Genomic DNA, 13,800 nt, shown 5'->3' on the forward strand with positions numbered 1-13,800 from the left:
CACACACAACACAAATGCCACACGCTGCACGTCAACAAAAGCATCTCTGTTTCTCACCCTCTCTCTCTCTCTCCCACCCGAACCCACTCTTTGGGGATTTAAGCCACCAGGATGTGGGGGAGGAAAGATGGAGAAGGAGGGGTTGATGAGAGAGGGGCTCTATCTGGCTCTAATTATACAAGCACAAGACATTTAAGCGCATGGATTCTTGTGTAAATGCGGTCACAAAGAGGCAGGAGCTCGTCCATGAGCGCAAACAGTTTTATTCGTTAAATATGAAAAGTGGAAAGATTTCACACTGTGAACAGACAGACGGTAACAAAAAGAAAGAAAACACAATGTGCCTTTAATCGCAGCGAATGACCACATGAAGGCCCAGATTTGTACTCAGAAAGAAAGGAGAGAAAGTATCTTGGGTGAAAAAAATACAAGGAACTGAGCCAGATGGCAATATGATGACCTCTGTGGTTGATGTCATTACTGTGTATAGACCAGTGCAACAGATCAAGGTGGTTCAACTTTAATTTTCAACTTTAATATCCGCAGGATATCTTTTCTTTGATTTTTCCAGCACCTTAGCAAAGATTAAGACAGGTGGAGCGGTTGTCATCCTGCATTACTGTCATACTTGGAAAAAGTGAAGTTCCATTAACACACCTAATGAGACATCAACCGAGGAGGAAGCCTCGTCTAAACAAAAACCTGTTCAACATATGATGCATAATGATCACTCCTTGTCCAGTTCAAAGCTCACTCTTATTCTTAACAGTAACATAATTTGATTGGTGACAGTGTCATAAAGAAAAATCATGATTTTTGGACTCTTCAGGCAACTGTTTGGTCAACAATCAACAAGCATCACCACTGCTGTTTGAAGAAAACACTCTTTTTAAATTATTTTTTAACCAGGAAAACTTAAAACAAATTTGATTGTTGCCCATTTCAATCACCCAAAAAGCCACCATCCCTTCCCATCTCTTTTGTCAGCACTCCAAAGAAGGGAGGATTAAAGTGATTGCATACTAAATGAAAAGAGCAAAGAGCACATTGTAGGCAGAGAATGATCTTTCTCTGCTCCCCAAATGACCTTTAGCCTGGCCTTTTTATCGGGTGAGAAACGCACTGACTGCAGATCTGGGATCAGGTTACCCCATGGCCTGTCTGTCCTACACTACACCGTCGGGAGGCTGAAAAGATATCTGAACCCGGAGCAGTGTTGTGGATCAATCATCACGTTGATGGAATGAACTAGAATGACCCTCAAGTGTCATTGGTACCCTTAGGATTAAACTTGCATCATCTCGAATGTCTTCTCTTCTAAAACCCCCTCTTTAACTGAAGGTTAGGGAAAACTGCTCTCACTGAATCACTGACAAAGGCCTTTTAGGACTGCAATACACCCCCTCATTCTTAAAACAAGTGGTGCTCTCCGAGGCTCGACACACTGTGCAGTAGTTTGTCTTCATTTTTCAGAGCATGGGGGACTTAGAAAACAGTAAACTCCACCATTTGTCTTGTCCCCACAAAAGAGGGACAAAGAGTAAAACAGACCCAACCCAGCTGACCAATGATCTACAATGATTTCAAGCTACATTCAGATTCGCACACAGCAGAAGGAACAGATTAGCTTTAGTCCCCATCTTTGTATTTTAAGCTGTGATCCAGTTAATTACGTGACTCAAAAGTCTTTTCTTCAATCTGAAACCCTGACAGAATGTCCTTGTCTTTTTTTTTTGGGTCACAGCCTATTTAATAAAAAAAAACACTTGCAGGCATATTCTGGCTCTCTAAAACTGGCTGACAGCAAGGACGCTCTAATTGTCATCCACTCACATCAGCCTTTTACAGTATGTTAGTAGAGGAGAACAGAAAGAACAGAAAGCAGAGCGTTAAAGAAGCTGGTGCAAATCACAGTTTCAGATCCGAGCAGTATGACTATAAAAAACAGTATGAAATCCAGTGAAGAAGAAAGAACTAACTAGAAAAAAAATGGTCTGTGCATGTGTCCTTAGAGAAGAAAATCATCCAGTGTAGCTACGAAGACAGTGCCAAAGGTTGAACAGTGTGTAACTAAGGTCATTCAGTGTTAGATGACGTTCCCTGACCTTTGTGCCTTGTATGTGTGGCACTGCATGCGGAGAGGGAGAGTGTGTGTGTGTATTGAAGCATCAGTACAAGGGATCCCTCCAGGTGGAGTATTGCGATAGTTCTGCAGGTTTCCATTGGTAATTCAGTTGTAAATCCCAGAGATTGACATCCTTTGGATGTACTTCGGGGGATGTAGTGGGGTATAAGTGAGATCCAGATGCAACAGGTTGAAGCCAAACTCCACAATAATAAAATTACGAGTCAAAACAGAGGAGGTCTCCCCTTCCAAACAAAACAATTCAGAAGATATTGTGTGGCCTTCTGCAGGGCAGCTTTGCCACATTCGTAGCTGCAAAGTAGGTAAGTAATAAAACCAGTGTTCATTCGTATGTTTGCACATTTAATAATCAGTGTGCGGTCAGAAGAAGACCATCTTCAAAAAGCAAAAAAACACAAAATTGTGGGTTATTCCAGGCTGTGGATGTTGTTGAGTTCAAGACTATTAGAGGCTGTGAAATGAAGACTGGGTTTTTTTTTTAAACTTTGGCTCTAAGATCAAAGAATTAGGAGGTAATTTGTTACAGATTAGACAAGATGACAATCTCAGAAAAAAAGAACTTTGATTAGATTAGGTCCGTATAAGCAAATTATGTTATGCCACGTGGAGTTCCATAATAAAAATGTAAAAGATAAAAGGTGCTCTGCTTTTTTCTTCTTCTTCTTTTTGCAGTGTGCAGTCATGAGCTGTTGAACTCTCAGCAGGTTAGGAGATTTTCCAGGAAGTTACAAGGCAAACGTGTCTATTGCGAGTCCATGGATTGTCAAAAGTCAACCTCCAAAGTTCCAGTGAGGGCTGTGAAGTGTTAACCCAGCTTTTTTTGGAGTCTCCTCGTGACTTTCTCAAGTGAACAAAACCACCTATTCTATTCTAGCCTGTCGTAAGCCAAAACATGTAAGGAATGAGAGCTTTTAAGATCTGAGAGGAATTTATAGGCTGTTAACTCTACGGCTCAACATTTTTCTTGGTCTTGGTCTTTTGGCTCTGCATAAACAGCACTGAAGTGATGCACGCTCCAAGTCCATGAGTTAGTAGGCGAGAATCGCCCGTTTTGACAGGAGCTACTTCTTGTGGGCGGTTCCTCTGGTTGTGCTGCCGGGTTTGTTTCCAGAACGACGGACGGGCACCTTGGATACGGGGATTCTGGTGCGAACCGGAGGAGGCGCCTGGGTCTTTGGTGGAGGGGATTCAGCCTCTAGAACGGACGAGAGGGCTGACTGGCTTACAGAGTGGGGGGGTGGGGTTTGTCTGCTGCTCACTGGGATCTTGGAGTCCCGAGGAAGGCTGGTGCTGCCTTTCATTGATTGGAAAGAGGAAGAGGACGAGGAGGAAGGAGGAGGACTTGTTTGGGAGGTGGGGCTCAGTTTGTATTCAGTGGATGGAGAGGGGGTGCTGTTCAGATCTTCATCTCCCTCCTGCTCTCCTTCCTCTTCTTCCTCATCGGGGTCATTGTAGAGGTCGTACAGGTGGTCTCCGGAGCAACTGTCGCGTGATAGCGCCATCCTCTGGTTGCGCTGCAGCCCGCTCTCATCGGGTGTTGCTGTGGGCGTCTCTGAGGGCGTGTCCCAGTAACCCTCATCGCTAAGTGGCTCACCAGGTGATGTGGGATGACGGCCATGTGTGTGAGGGAGCGGGGGTTTAGCTGCTCGGCCTCCTGCTGCGCCAACTACCGGGATCTTACTGAGCCCCAACGCCTTCACCTGGGGAACCTTTGCACTCCTGAGGGCTGAGGACAGATGGCTGCTGGCAGGGTTGGAGGTGCCACGAGGGGGATACGTGGAAGTTGGGGTTGTAGAGGGAGGTTGGTGTGATCGGGGCAAAGCAGGGGAGTTGTCACCTGTGGAGGGCAGCATGTGCCAGAGCCCCTGCATGTCTGCGTCGTCCACTCCTTCTGGACTTGCCATTTCTTCCCCTCCGCCCATGTAGGCCACCACACCGCTACCGGCTGGGTCCCGCTGCGGTGGAGGCGGCGGCGCCCGGGCTCGGGCTGGGAGGGAAGAAGGCACTGAGCTTGCGGAAACATGGGAGTACATGGGCTGTATCAGCTGCGAAGGTAGAGGGGGTTTGGTTGGGGAGCAGCGAGACATGGCACTTGGGATACCAACAGCTCTCCCAACGCCCGCTCCCACACTCCCCCCTCCTCCCCCGCTGCTGCTGCTGCTAGTGCCGCTGCCCCCATTGCCTGCTGGCCCGTCCTCGTCCGCGTCAGCGATAATGTCACCGCAGCCCGTCAGTGAATCGAAGCTCTTGAGGGATGTGACGTCAGTGAAGAGGAGAGAGCAGAGGCGATCCACCGAAGGTTCTGAGGGTGGGTCGCCCGTGCTGCAGCGATCCAAAGGGGGCGTAGCGAGGGAGGGGGTGAGGCTGGAAATTGAGGCTTTGGCTATTTGGATTGGAGGACGCAGTGGCGAGTCAGTGGGCGTGTAAGGAAAGGGGGAGTCTGGCTCACCAGATGGACCTGGCATGGCAACACAGTGTGGGGGTGTCATGGTAACACTAGTAGTGGGAGTCTCTGGGTTAGGTGATGCCTCCTCTGCATCCCCACAATCCACTTGGTGGTGATGTGGAGGCGGTTCAAGGGTGAGCGTAATATCCTTTACCTTTTCGGAGTCGGCAACATCCCCGTCCTTCTCCGTCTTCCGCTCCACCTCTTCCCCCTCTCCCTCGTTTGTTTTTTCCCTGCGTCTCCATCGCATGCTGCTGAAAAAGCCCTTTAGGCCCCTCCCTCTTCTGACAAGCCCCGCCCCTCCGTTTTCACTCGACCTGAAACTCCCACGTCGGAGTAGAGAGAAGAAACTCAGCGATTTGCTGAGGGACCTCACCGGCCCCGCCTCCAGGATGGCGAGTGCCTCCCCTCTCTGTCCGTCGGCATCGTTGCTGGTGCTCGTTAGTCCATCGTGGGTTTTGCTCCTAACGAGCTCCGCCGACGCCGCCGAGCCGTTCCCGTTCAAGGAATTCCCATTGTCAGAATTCCCGTTGCTCCCGCTGTTCGTAGCCCCTTTGTTCCTGAAGGAGAAGAAGCTGGCCATCCCGGAGCCGGTGCGCCGCTTTCCGAAGAGTTTGAAGGCAGCTTTGTTGATCCTCCCCGTGGGCTGGGGGTCACACTGAGGGGCCACAGGCGGCTCCACACACTCCGACTGCACCTCCATTATCTAGCACTCTATCGCTCCCACTCTATCGCTCTCTAGCAGCCTTTCTGTCCTCTCTCTCTCTCTCTGGCCACACATACACTCACCCTCTATCTCTCTCTCCACCCTGCTGTCTGGTGCTCTTTCACTCCCACTCTGACTTGCTCTAATGCCTGCCTGCTGGTTTTCTCTCTCTGCCTGCTTCGCTCCCCTCCCTCTATCTCCCTCTCTCTCTCTCTCTCTCTCTCTCTCTCACACAGGCACACACACACATGCTGGGAGCTGCTCCTTACTGTATCCATGGCAACTGGGTGGGCTAAGCAGCTTTCGTCAATGTTGGCGGGGCGCCAGTGTCTGTCCTCCACACCCTCCCCCATCCTCATCCTCCTCTCTTCCTCTACCTTCCCTGTCACCAATGCACTGTTTGCTCTTTTCTTTTAACCACTCATCAATTTATAAGCCCTACATCCATTCATCCCTGTATGTATATGTGTGTGTGTGTGTGTGTGTGTGTGTGTGTGTTTGTGCTGCACATGCCTCAGTGTGCTTGGTAAGTAAGTAAAGACACACACACCCCCTGATGAATTATGACGGATTAGACATGAGCTCAATATGTTTATGCGAGCTTTCTGAGTGGATCATGAGACAGAGTGGAATGGCTAATTATAAAGACTGCTCGCATACTTGTTTGGACTTGATGTTGTTTATGCACGTCGGTGGAACGCGGGCCGTGAAGGTTGGGAGAAATCGAACAAGTGAACGCAGACCAGCACAAGTTTTACGTGTTAATATTTTGAATTAATTCTTAGTAGATGTGTCATACTGTATCACTCTGTGAGCTAAGTCAGGTCAAAGCTTCGTGCAAACAGTAGCTTGACATTATACATTTATCAGCGTTACAAATTATGTGTGTTTGGGTGTGTGTGCGAGCGTGGAAAAGCTCAAAGAAAACGAAAATAACCATGTCGGAGGCCTGTATTAGAGGACACAAATACAAGACCTGCTGATCAACAGTATGAGCAGGCTTAAGCCGGGTTATGGATTTAGAACAAAATATTCCATTGCTGTTGCACACGCGCACACACACACACGTGCATGTGCACGCGCGCATGCACACACACACACACACACACACACACACACACACACACACACTCAGTCATGTTTTCATGACTTTTGAGGACATTATATTGACTCACATTCATTTCCTGGAGACCTACCCTAACCTTATCTGTAACTGCTACTTACCTAATCCTAAACCTTACCCTAACTTTAACCTTACCCTAATCCTAAACCAAGTTCTCGCCCTAAAATATAATGATTTGTCCCCATTTGGAAGGCGAGTCCCCACATTGTGACTGTGTGAACAGGTTTATGTCCCCAAAAGTTGGATAATACACGCACACACACACACACACACACACACACAGCTCAGACATGCCTCCGATACAGTTTGGGCCTGATATATAGGCCATATGGCCTCGGGCCCCTCCTCCATATGGACACACAGGACCAGGTGTCAGTATGACAACACATCTAAACTGTCATCTTATCATCCTAAGTGTGTGTCTGTCCATGTGTTTGTAACCACTCATGCAGCCAACATCACAGTCTTTCTTTTAACATTAGCTCCACTGTTAGCATCTACCTTGGCAACTAGCAGACTTTCTGTGGGCATGTAGAACAATTAACTGTTCACTAACTGGAGGAAAAAGCAGTGTGTGTATAGCTTGTTTTCTTATTCTTTTAAATATACATAAGATATAATATACTGTCTATGTAAAATGTTTCAGTATGTTGATGAAAGAAATGATTGAGAGTCTCTCTCTCCTGTTGAGCCACTGTTTTGGAGGTATATGTGTCATATTCGCCTGTAGTGGATTCACCCAGAGTTCCCTGCTTTTCGTGCTGAGCTTGATCCACTGTGGGTGCTCTTTTTACTGCCTATTCTATCCTCCCAACCCCCCCATGAATCTCCCTGATACCCCCGACCCACTTAACAAACCTCCTCTCCCCTCCTTCCTTCCCTCCCCTGCTCCTTTTCTCTCTCCTCCTCCTCCTCCTGCTCCTCCTCAGTTACTCTGGGCCCAGGCTCTCCTCTTCCAGCCCACTGCTATCAAACAATGTCTGCATTCATCCGCCCAAGGCAACACACACACGCACACACACCCCCAGATCCACAGACATGCTCACACCCACACAACACACATTTCGAGGGCTTCCCCAGAGTGAAGCGCTGAAGCGTATCTTCCTCATGCTCGCCCCCAATAAGAAAGATAATCTGTCCGCTCTGCCAACAAGTCAGTCACCCGGCCTGTCTGCCTGCCTGCCAGGCAGTCAGCCGCCCAGTGTGCAGGTTTTCAGGTACATCAGATACTCGAGCAGAATGCCCTACGGCCGTGCTTAGCAGGTCAGCCCGGCTATTGGATGGACTTGGAGCTGACTCTGAGCAGCAGATGGCTGGCACAGAGCGGAGACTGATGAGTGGGCTCAGTTATCACATGTTGAGACAAAGGATTCTGCTGCGTTCTTAGGGTGGAAATGCACATTGTTATGCTGCTTAAATCATTCCGACATCAGTAGAGCATTACTACTAGTGTGCGATATTTGTATATTTTCCGAAATTAAGACCATTATCATAAATCCGGCAGCCTTCACAATCTATTTTACAGTGCTTTGGTGAAAAGCAACAGGGTTTAGAGGGCAATAGTTACTACAAACAAATGTATAAAGACAGCATGCTCTGCCATAGAGTGTATTTTTGTAGGCCAACCAGGAAGTTAGCATCACCCTGGTTTCCCTCGACAAAAAGCAACAGGATTTTTCCATTAGGATTTTGATTGTTGCAGAAAATAAGCTATTTATGATACTTACACGTTTTGTTCAGCAAGATAATCCTCACAACTGAACACTACTTTTATCATTTTTGAAGGGTAAATGCAATAATAAAAAGCTAACATTAGTCTCTAAAGGAACTACACCACGGTCGCATGAGCGCGAGTATATGAGTATACACAACGAGGCTGTAAAGGCGGACGAGTCGTCGTGATGACGTTTAGTAGTCTCAATTACCCACTTGTTAGCAACCGCCTTTTTTAAGACATGGGATGTTTCTTGATGTATTTTATGTCGTAGAACAAAACATTAAAATCTCTTAAACTTGTGTTAACCACAGACCTTATTTCAGGCATCTAACTAAAAATCCATTGACTTCCAAATGAGGGAACCAAAAGTACTAAATTGGTAACCCATTTCCAGGTTTTAGGGACTCATTCCTGCAGCACTGTATTAACCTTCCAGTAAATATTAGGCTTAACTATCAAAAATGTAAGATACTACTCCCCTATGTAACAAGAACTGTGGTACACAAGCTTTTTATGGATATTTGTTCTTTCTATGGGCTTTCTTCACAGCCTAACGATTAATTTATTTCTCTATTTAGTGTGAGCAAAAAGATAGACACATGCACGCAAGCAACAGAAGAAGTACGCGCCCTATCATCTTCACACACACACACACACACACTCCCATCTGTCTAAATAGGGTTCCCATTTCAGCCCCCTGAGTGAAGCTCGGCACTAAGTGGGACAGTTAGAGGACATTTTCTCTCTCTGCCTCTCTTTCTCTCTTCTCTGTGTTTCCTAACAACATGGCTTGTCGTGCATAGTGTGTCGCGCTATGCCTGCATGTGGCTGCTGAAGGTGCTTTTACACTCTCCATATCCTGCTAGCAAAGAGCCTCAGGATGCAAATATTGATGTGCTTTTAAAAGCACATGGGTTTGTATGAGTATGCATGTGTATGACAGAGAGAATGCACGAAAGGATGGATTGTAGGATGGATGGATGAATATGTTATTTTAAGATGGTGAATAGCAGAGATCTTCTTGTGATAGAGGGAGCATTACAACTTAGTTCCTTAAAATTGAAACAACTCTTTGTATCATGCCTATTTTGCATATGTCATTTTTTGCAATTAAAATCAATGTACACAGCCTATGCAAAATATTTTTCCAGAGATGCAAATCATTTCTAGGTAAAGGAAATACATTTGTCTATTTTTCTTCACTGCAGCTAGTGGCCGTAGAATAGCTGCTCATCATGTATAGCATGTAAAACATGCCACTGTCTCCACATCAAAAAGTAATTATATTGATTTATTAACCTTCTGAGAGCCGCGATCCCGACTGACTTTACTGTCTTTCAGAGGCTGTAGCAGGTTCAGTTTTAGAGAGAGAGTGAAGGTACAGATATCTGAAGATATATGAAAATATCAGATATATGAGACTAGAAAATATAAGGAATCCATTAGTAACAACCATGTCTAAGTTGTCGGGAAGGAGGCTAAATAACACTCCAAAGTTATACATTTTGGCAAGGAAAAACTTTCATGGCCATTTTCAAAGGGGTCCCTTGACCTCTGACCTCAATAAAATGGGTACCCACGAGTCTCCCCTTTACAGACGTGCCCACTTTATGATAATCACATGCAGTTTGGGGCAAAAACCATGCAGTTCTTTGAATGCAGAATAAATGTGTTATTTTCACCTATTATTCAAAAAAGGGTGTATTTTAATATTTCTGCATACTGGGGTCTATAATCAGTCTTGGAATTACATAAATTGGGTATCACTGTGAAGCTGAGAGTCTTGTGGATCCAATGAGCCCATTTATATATTCATGTGTGATGATGTTGGTCCCCATATAGGATAATCACAGCTTAATGAAACTTTATAGCCACAAACTAGAGACCTAGGGCATTCTGAGGACGGATGGCTTTCCAAGGTAGATTGACAATAAGGGGGTTTATGAGCAGTTTCCAGAACAGAAGTGCTCGCCATCCAATCACAGAAAAATGCAATTCTTGCAGAAATCTCAAAATGTCAAAAGTTTTTGTTACCAAATAACAGCATGGCTTTTTCTATGGTGTTCCTCTAGGTCTTGGTGTCTTAATGTGGCATTTTGGGGGAATTTTTGATAATTTTTATCAGTGCTCGAGTGGTAAAAATGGTTAAATTTAGCACCAAATTTATGTTACAAATGGTATCAACCCAAAAATTGCTGCAACAACTTATGAGACATAAGTGAGCATTGGAATGACCATCATATACTTCCATTATAACGTTCTAAACATTTATACAAATTTATTTCAATAAATTAATTAATTCATGTTTATTTTTTATTTATGACTAGAACAACTCGACACACAGTGCTGAACTGCATCTCAATTAATCTTCAGGTTCCCAACTTCCAGATGATGTACACCACTTCTATGTGAAATTTACTGTTGACCTGTTATCTCCCCCTAAATATCCCCTGTACCTCCTCTAAAAAGACAAAAACGGGTCTATTGTGGGTCTCAGAGGGTTAAAGCTCATGTCCTTATCATCCAACTTTGATTATCTGAGTATTATGAGATTGCTACTGCGGCCAATGGTGAATATGACGGTGTCTAAACAGTCTTGATCTAGTGTTTTTACACATTAACCTCAGCAAAACCATTACATCATTATTTCTTTAGATAAATAATCCAAATGCCACTTCAATATATCAAGATAAGAACTGCAAATCAGCCACTACAAACACATTCTGCTTCTCTAGGCTTCAGCTCTCCACCTCCTTGTTTACTTTGGACACACAACTACTAGGTTACTGCGTCACCAGAATAAAAACACACAATCAATTCATAGGGTTTCACATCCTCAGACCTAACAATACGGCAAAAGTCTATTGATATTCCTTTGATTGTGCCGTCACTCTTACAAAGGTAATGTGACAAAAGTGTTCACAGATTCAATAGTCTGAACTTTGCCTCAATGGGCTAATCAACACTAAATCACACACCCTAATCTGTGATGTCAGCAGGTGTTTTATCCTGGATGATGAAAAACACCTGCAGAGAAACTTACTAGCTGGGGTGGAGCCACAAGTGCAATGTGCTTCAAGTTTCAGCCTATAGACAGCCGTGCTGCAGCACAGGTTTGCATGTAAGTGTAGAGATTAGACGAAGATACAAGATATCCATATTCTAGTTTCAGTGTAGTTTCTGCCAGTACTATGATGTGTATTGAAGCATCGGTACAATACAATAGTACACATACAATAGTTTGTCCATTAGTGTTCAGTGACACAGTGCAAACACAACACCCAGCCTGCACATATTATTCATCACAATCACCACTATGGGTCCTGTTAGGCAGGTTGTTTCAGGACAAAGGATCTTCCAGCTCCAGATTAAACTAAACTAAAGTGTGTTTGTGTTCGAAGTTTAGTATTAAGCCCCCAGGATTACCCCCCTGTGCTCTTTTGTTAGTTTAGTAATCAACAGGGAGTGGTTCAAACTGTTGTTAAGCCGTCTAAGCACAGACTTCCCAACACTTTTAGGTTGACTTTTACATTCCAAAGGCTGTAAACAAGGTCTCTATGAGCATGTTTAACCTTTTTACCCATAGGCCAAAGAGCCCTTACCTCATCAAATACACCCGTATTATAAAATAAATTAAAATGAATAATAATCTGAATGTTTTTGCATTATACATCATGGCATGAAAAGCACGAGTGTAATTGATAATATTAATGATGGCTCTGTTCCATTTAGGTGTACCAGTAACAGAGTCCTGTTTTTATGTATTGCTGGCTCATCGGCATGGCTCACACAAATGGAACAGAGCCATAATGTTATTAGTTACACATACACTTTTCCAACTGTAACAAGGCCAAATTTCTGCCATGAAAGAGGTCTGTAATTTCCCATGTGCATGCTACACACTAATTATAGAGCAATGTGCCATGGCTATATTTTACGACTGTAAAAAAACAAAGATTTGTGTCATGTGAACGCAGCAATGAATAACATAAGTGAGGAGACAGAGAAGTACAGTTGCCACTTACTAATAGTTAAAAATACTGTTGAGTGAGTTCTGTATTTATAAGAGAGAGCGACACCCACACCCATTTAACACTACACCATCTGGATGTATACATACAGTATGCATATCTTTGTGGGTGGGCTGTCTGTGCGTACAGCATATAGCCTAGATATTTTGCATGAGCACCACTAACGTTTATGTTGAGTGGAAGTACAGTATCCCTCCATGTCCTCAGAAGTGTTCTCCCAGCATGCCGTGCAGTACTCATCTGAATGATTCAAAGCCCTGGGAGAACCCCCAGCAGCTTGTCTCTGGAAGAGACTCCTCAATATTTAATGTGAGGTAACATGCACAAGTAGGCTACAGGAAGACCTTTCGAACAGAGAGAGTAGTGACATAGTGTTAGAGGTGCATTAACCTGACTTAGCGCTTTGTCAACATTCCAAAAAGAGAGCATGTGTCACTAAAAAGGTTCTCTATATGCCATTCAGAGCATTAATATGGCATACTAACTGCTATGCAAAATGAAATAGAAAAATAAGAGGTTGGAGAAACCTTGTGAGAGAACAAGAGAGAGGAAAAATATGAATGAAACGTGAATTTAAGGTTGCTAAAAACCCTATTCTTCATTCATGTGTGTGTACTCTGTGCGCCAATTCTTGCTCCCTTTTTCCTCTGATTGTAAAGAGTAAGGAGCTTTGGAGAAAGCTGACACAGAGGGTACACACATCACATCACACTGCACTGCACTGTCAGTCTATTTATTGCAAGTTGTAGCTGCTCATAGACATTGATTTGGCTGAGGCTAACAGCCCCTTTGTCTGATTGCTGTGTGTGTGTAAGCACAAAACTCTATTTATGTGAGGATGGTGAAGAGAGTGGTGTGTCAGAAGGATCTAGTTCACTGCCAGCGCTGCTTGCACAATTTCCATGAAGTATTTACAAGCACACAGGGTGGAGTCTCTGGTGTTGTGAAGTTATGCCTTGTTTCCTTGTGTGCTATGCAAAGCGCTGCAAAAATAAACTATATGTAGATGATGCAGAATTTGCAGAGACACACACATTCACTCTATGTATGCTGACATATTACAGGTTTTACATCTCGTCTTCTTGCAGAAGTCTGATTGAAGGAGATGTTTGCTTGTACAGTAAATCCAATCCAATGAAGATCAAATCCTTTCTGAGCTCTGACAAGCAAAGTTACAACCTCGGTCTGGAATTAACACATTAATATGGTCTTTAATAAAAGCTGAGCCAAAACACACAGTCTGGCTCAAAAATAAATATGAACTTCAGGCCTAAATTAACATGCCACATCCCCCAGGGCGGTAAACCTTAGCCAGTGAAAATAAGGGTGTTATCCCCTGCTCCAAAATGTGACGACAACTACTTTACCTTAATCCTATAAATTCTGTTTTACTGTTACTTACAGTAATATTTTATGCATATATAAATATTATAAAAACTATTTTAACAAAGTATTAGCACCTAACTTCTAGCCAGTGATGCCAAGCAACACAGAGAGTGCAATATTGCATTTTTGTTAAGCTTCAGAACTAATTAAATTAAAGAAAAATCTTGGACTTTGTTTTCCTAAAATATGACTTTAGTCAACTTTAGTAAAATTCCCCTTTAAAAAGAGTCCAGTATTTGTCACTT

At 44.1% G+C, this 13,800-nt stretch overlaps 1 protein-coding gene across 1 annotated transcript; it reads right to left on the reverse strand.

Moving 5' to 3' along the window:
* Positions 1 to 245: 245 nt before the first annotated feature.
* On the reverse strand, positions 246 to 5,546 carry amer2 (APC membrane recruitment protein 2). Its single transcript, XM_037756729.1, has one exon. It carries the CDS (start codon positions 5,293 to 5,295, stop codon positions 3,208 to 3,210), a length of 2,088 nt encoding a protein of 695 aa, XP_037612657.1. The 5' UTR covers positions 5,296 to 5,546; the 3' UTR covers positions 246 to 3,207.
* Positions 5,547 to 13,800: the final 8,254 nt, after the last annotated feature.

This window comes from Sebastes umbrosus, chromosome 21 (assembly GCF_015220745.1).
Source record: "Sebastes umbrosus isolate fSebUmb1 chromosome 21, fSebUmb1.pri, whole genome shotgun sequence".
In the NCBI taxonomy this organism is placed as follows: Eukaryota; Metazoa; Chordata; class Actinopteri; order Perciformes; family Sebastidae; genus Sebastes; species Sebastes umbrosus.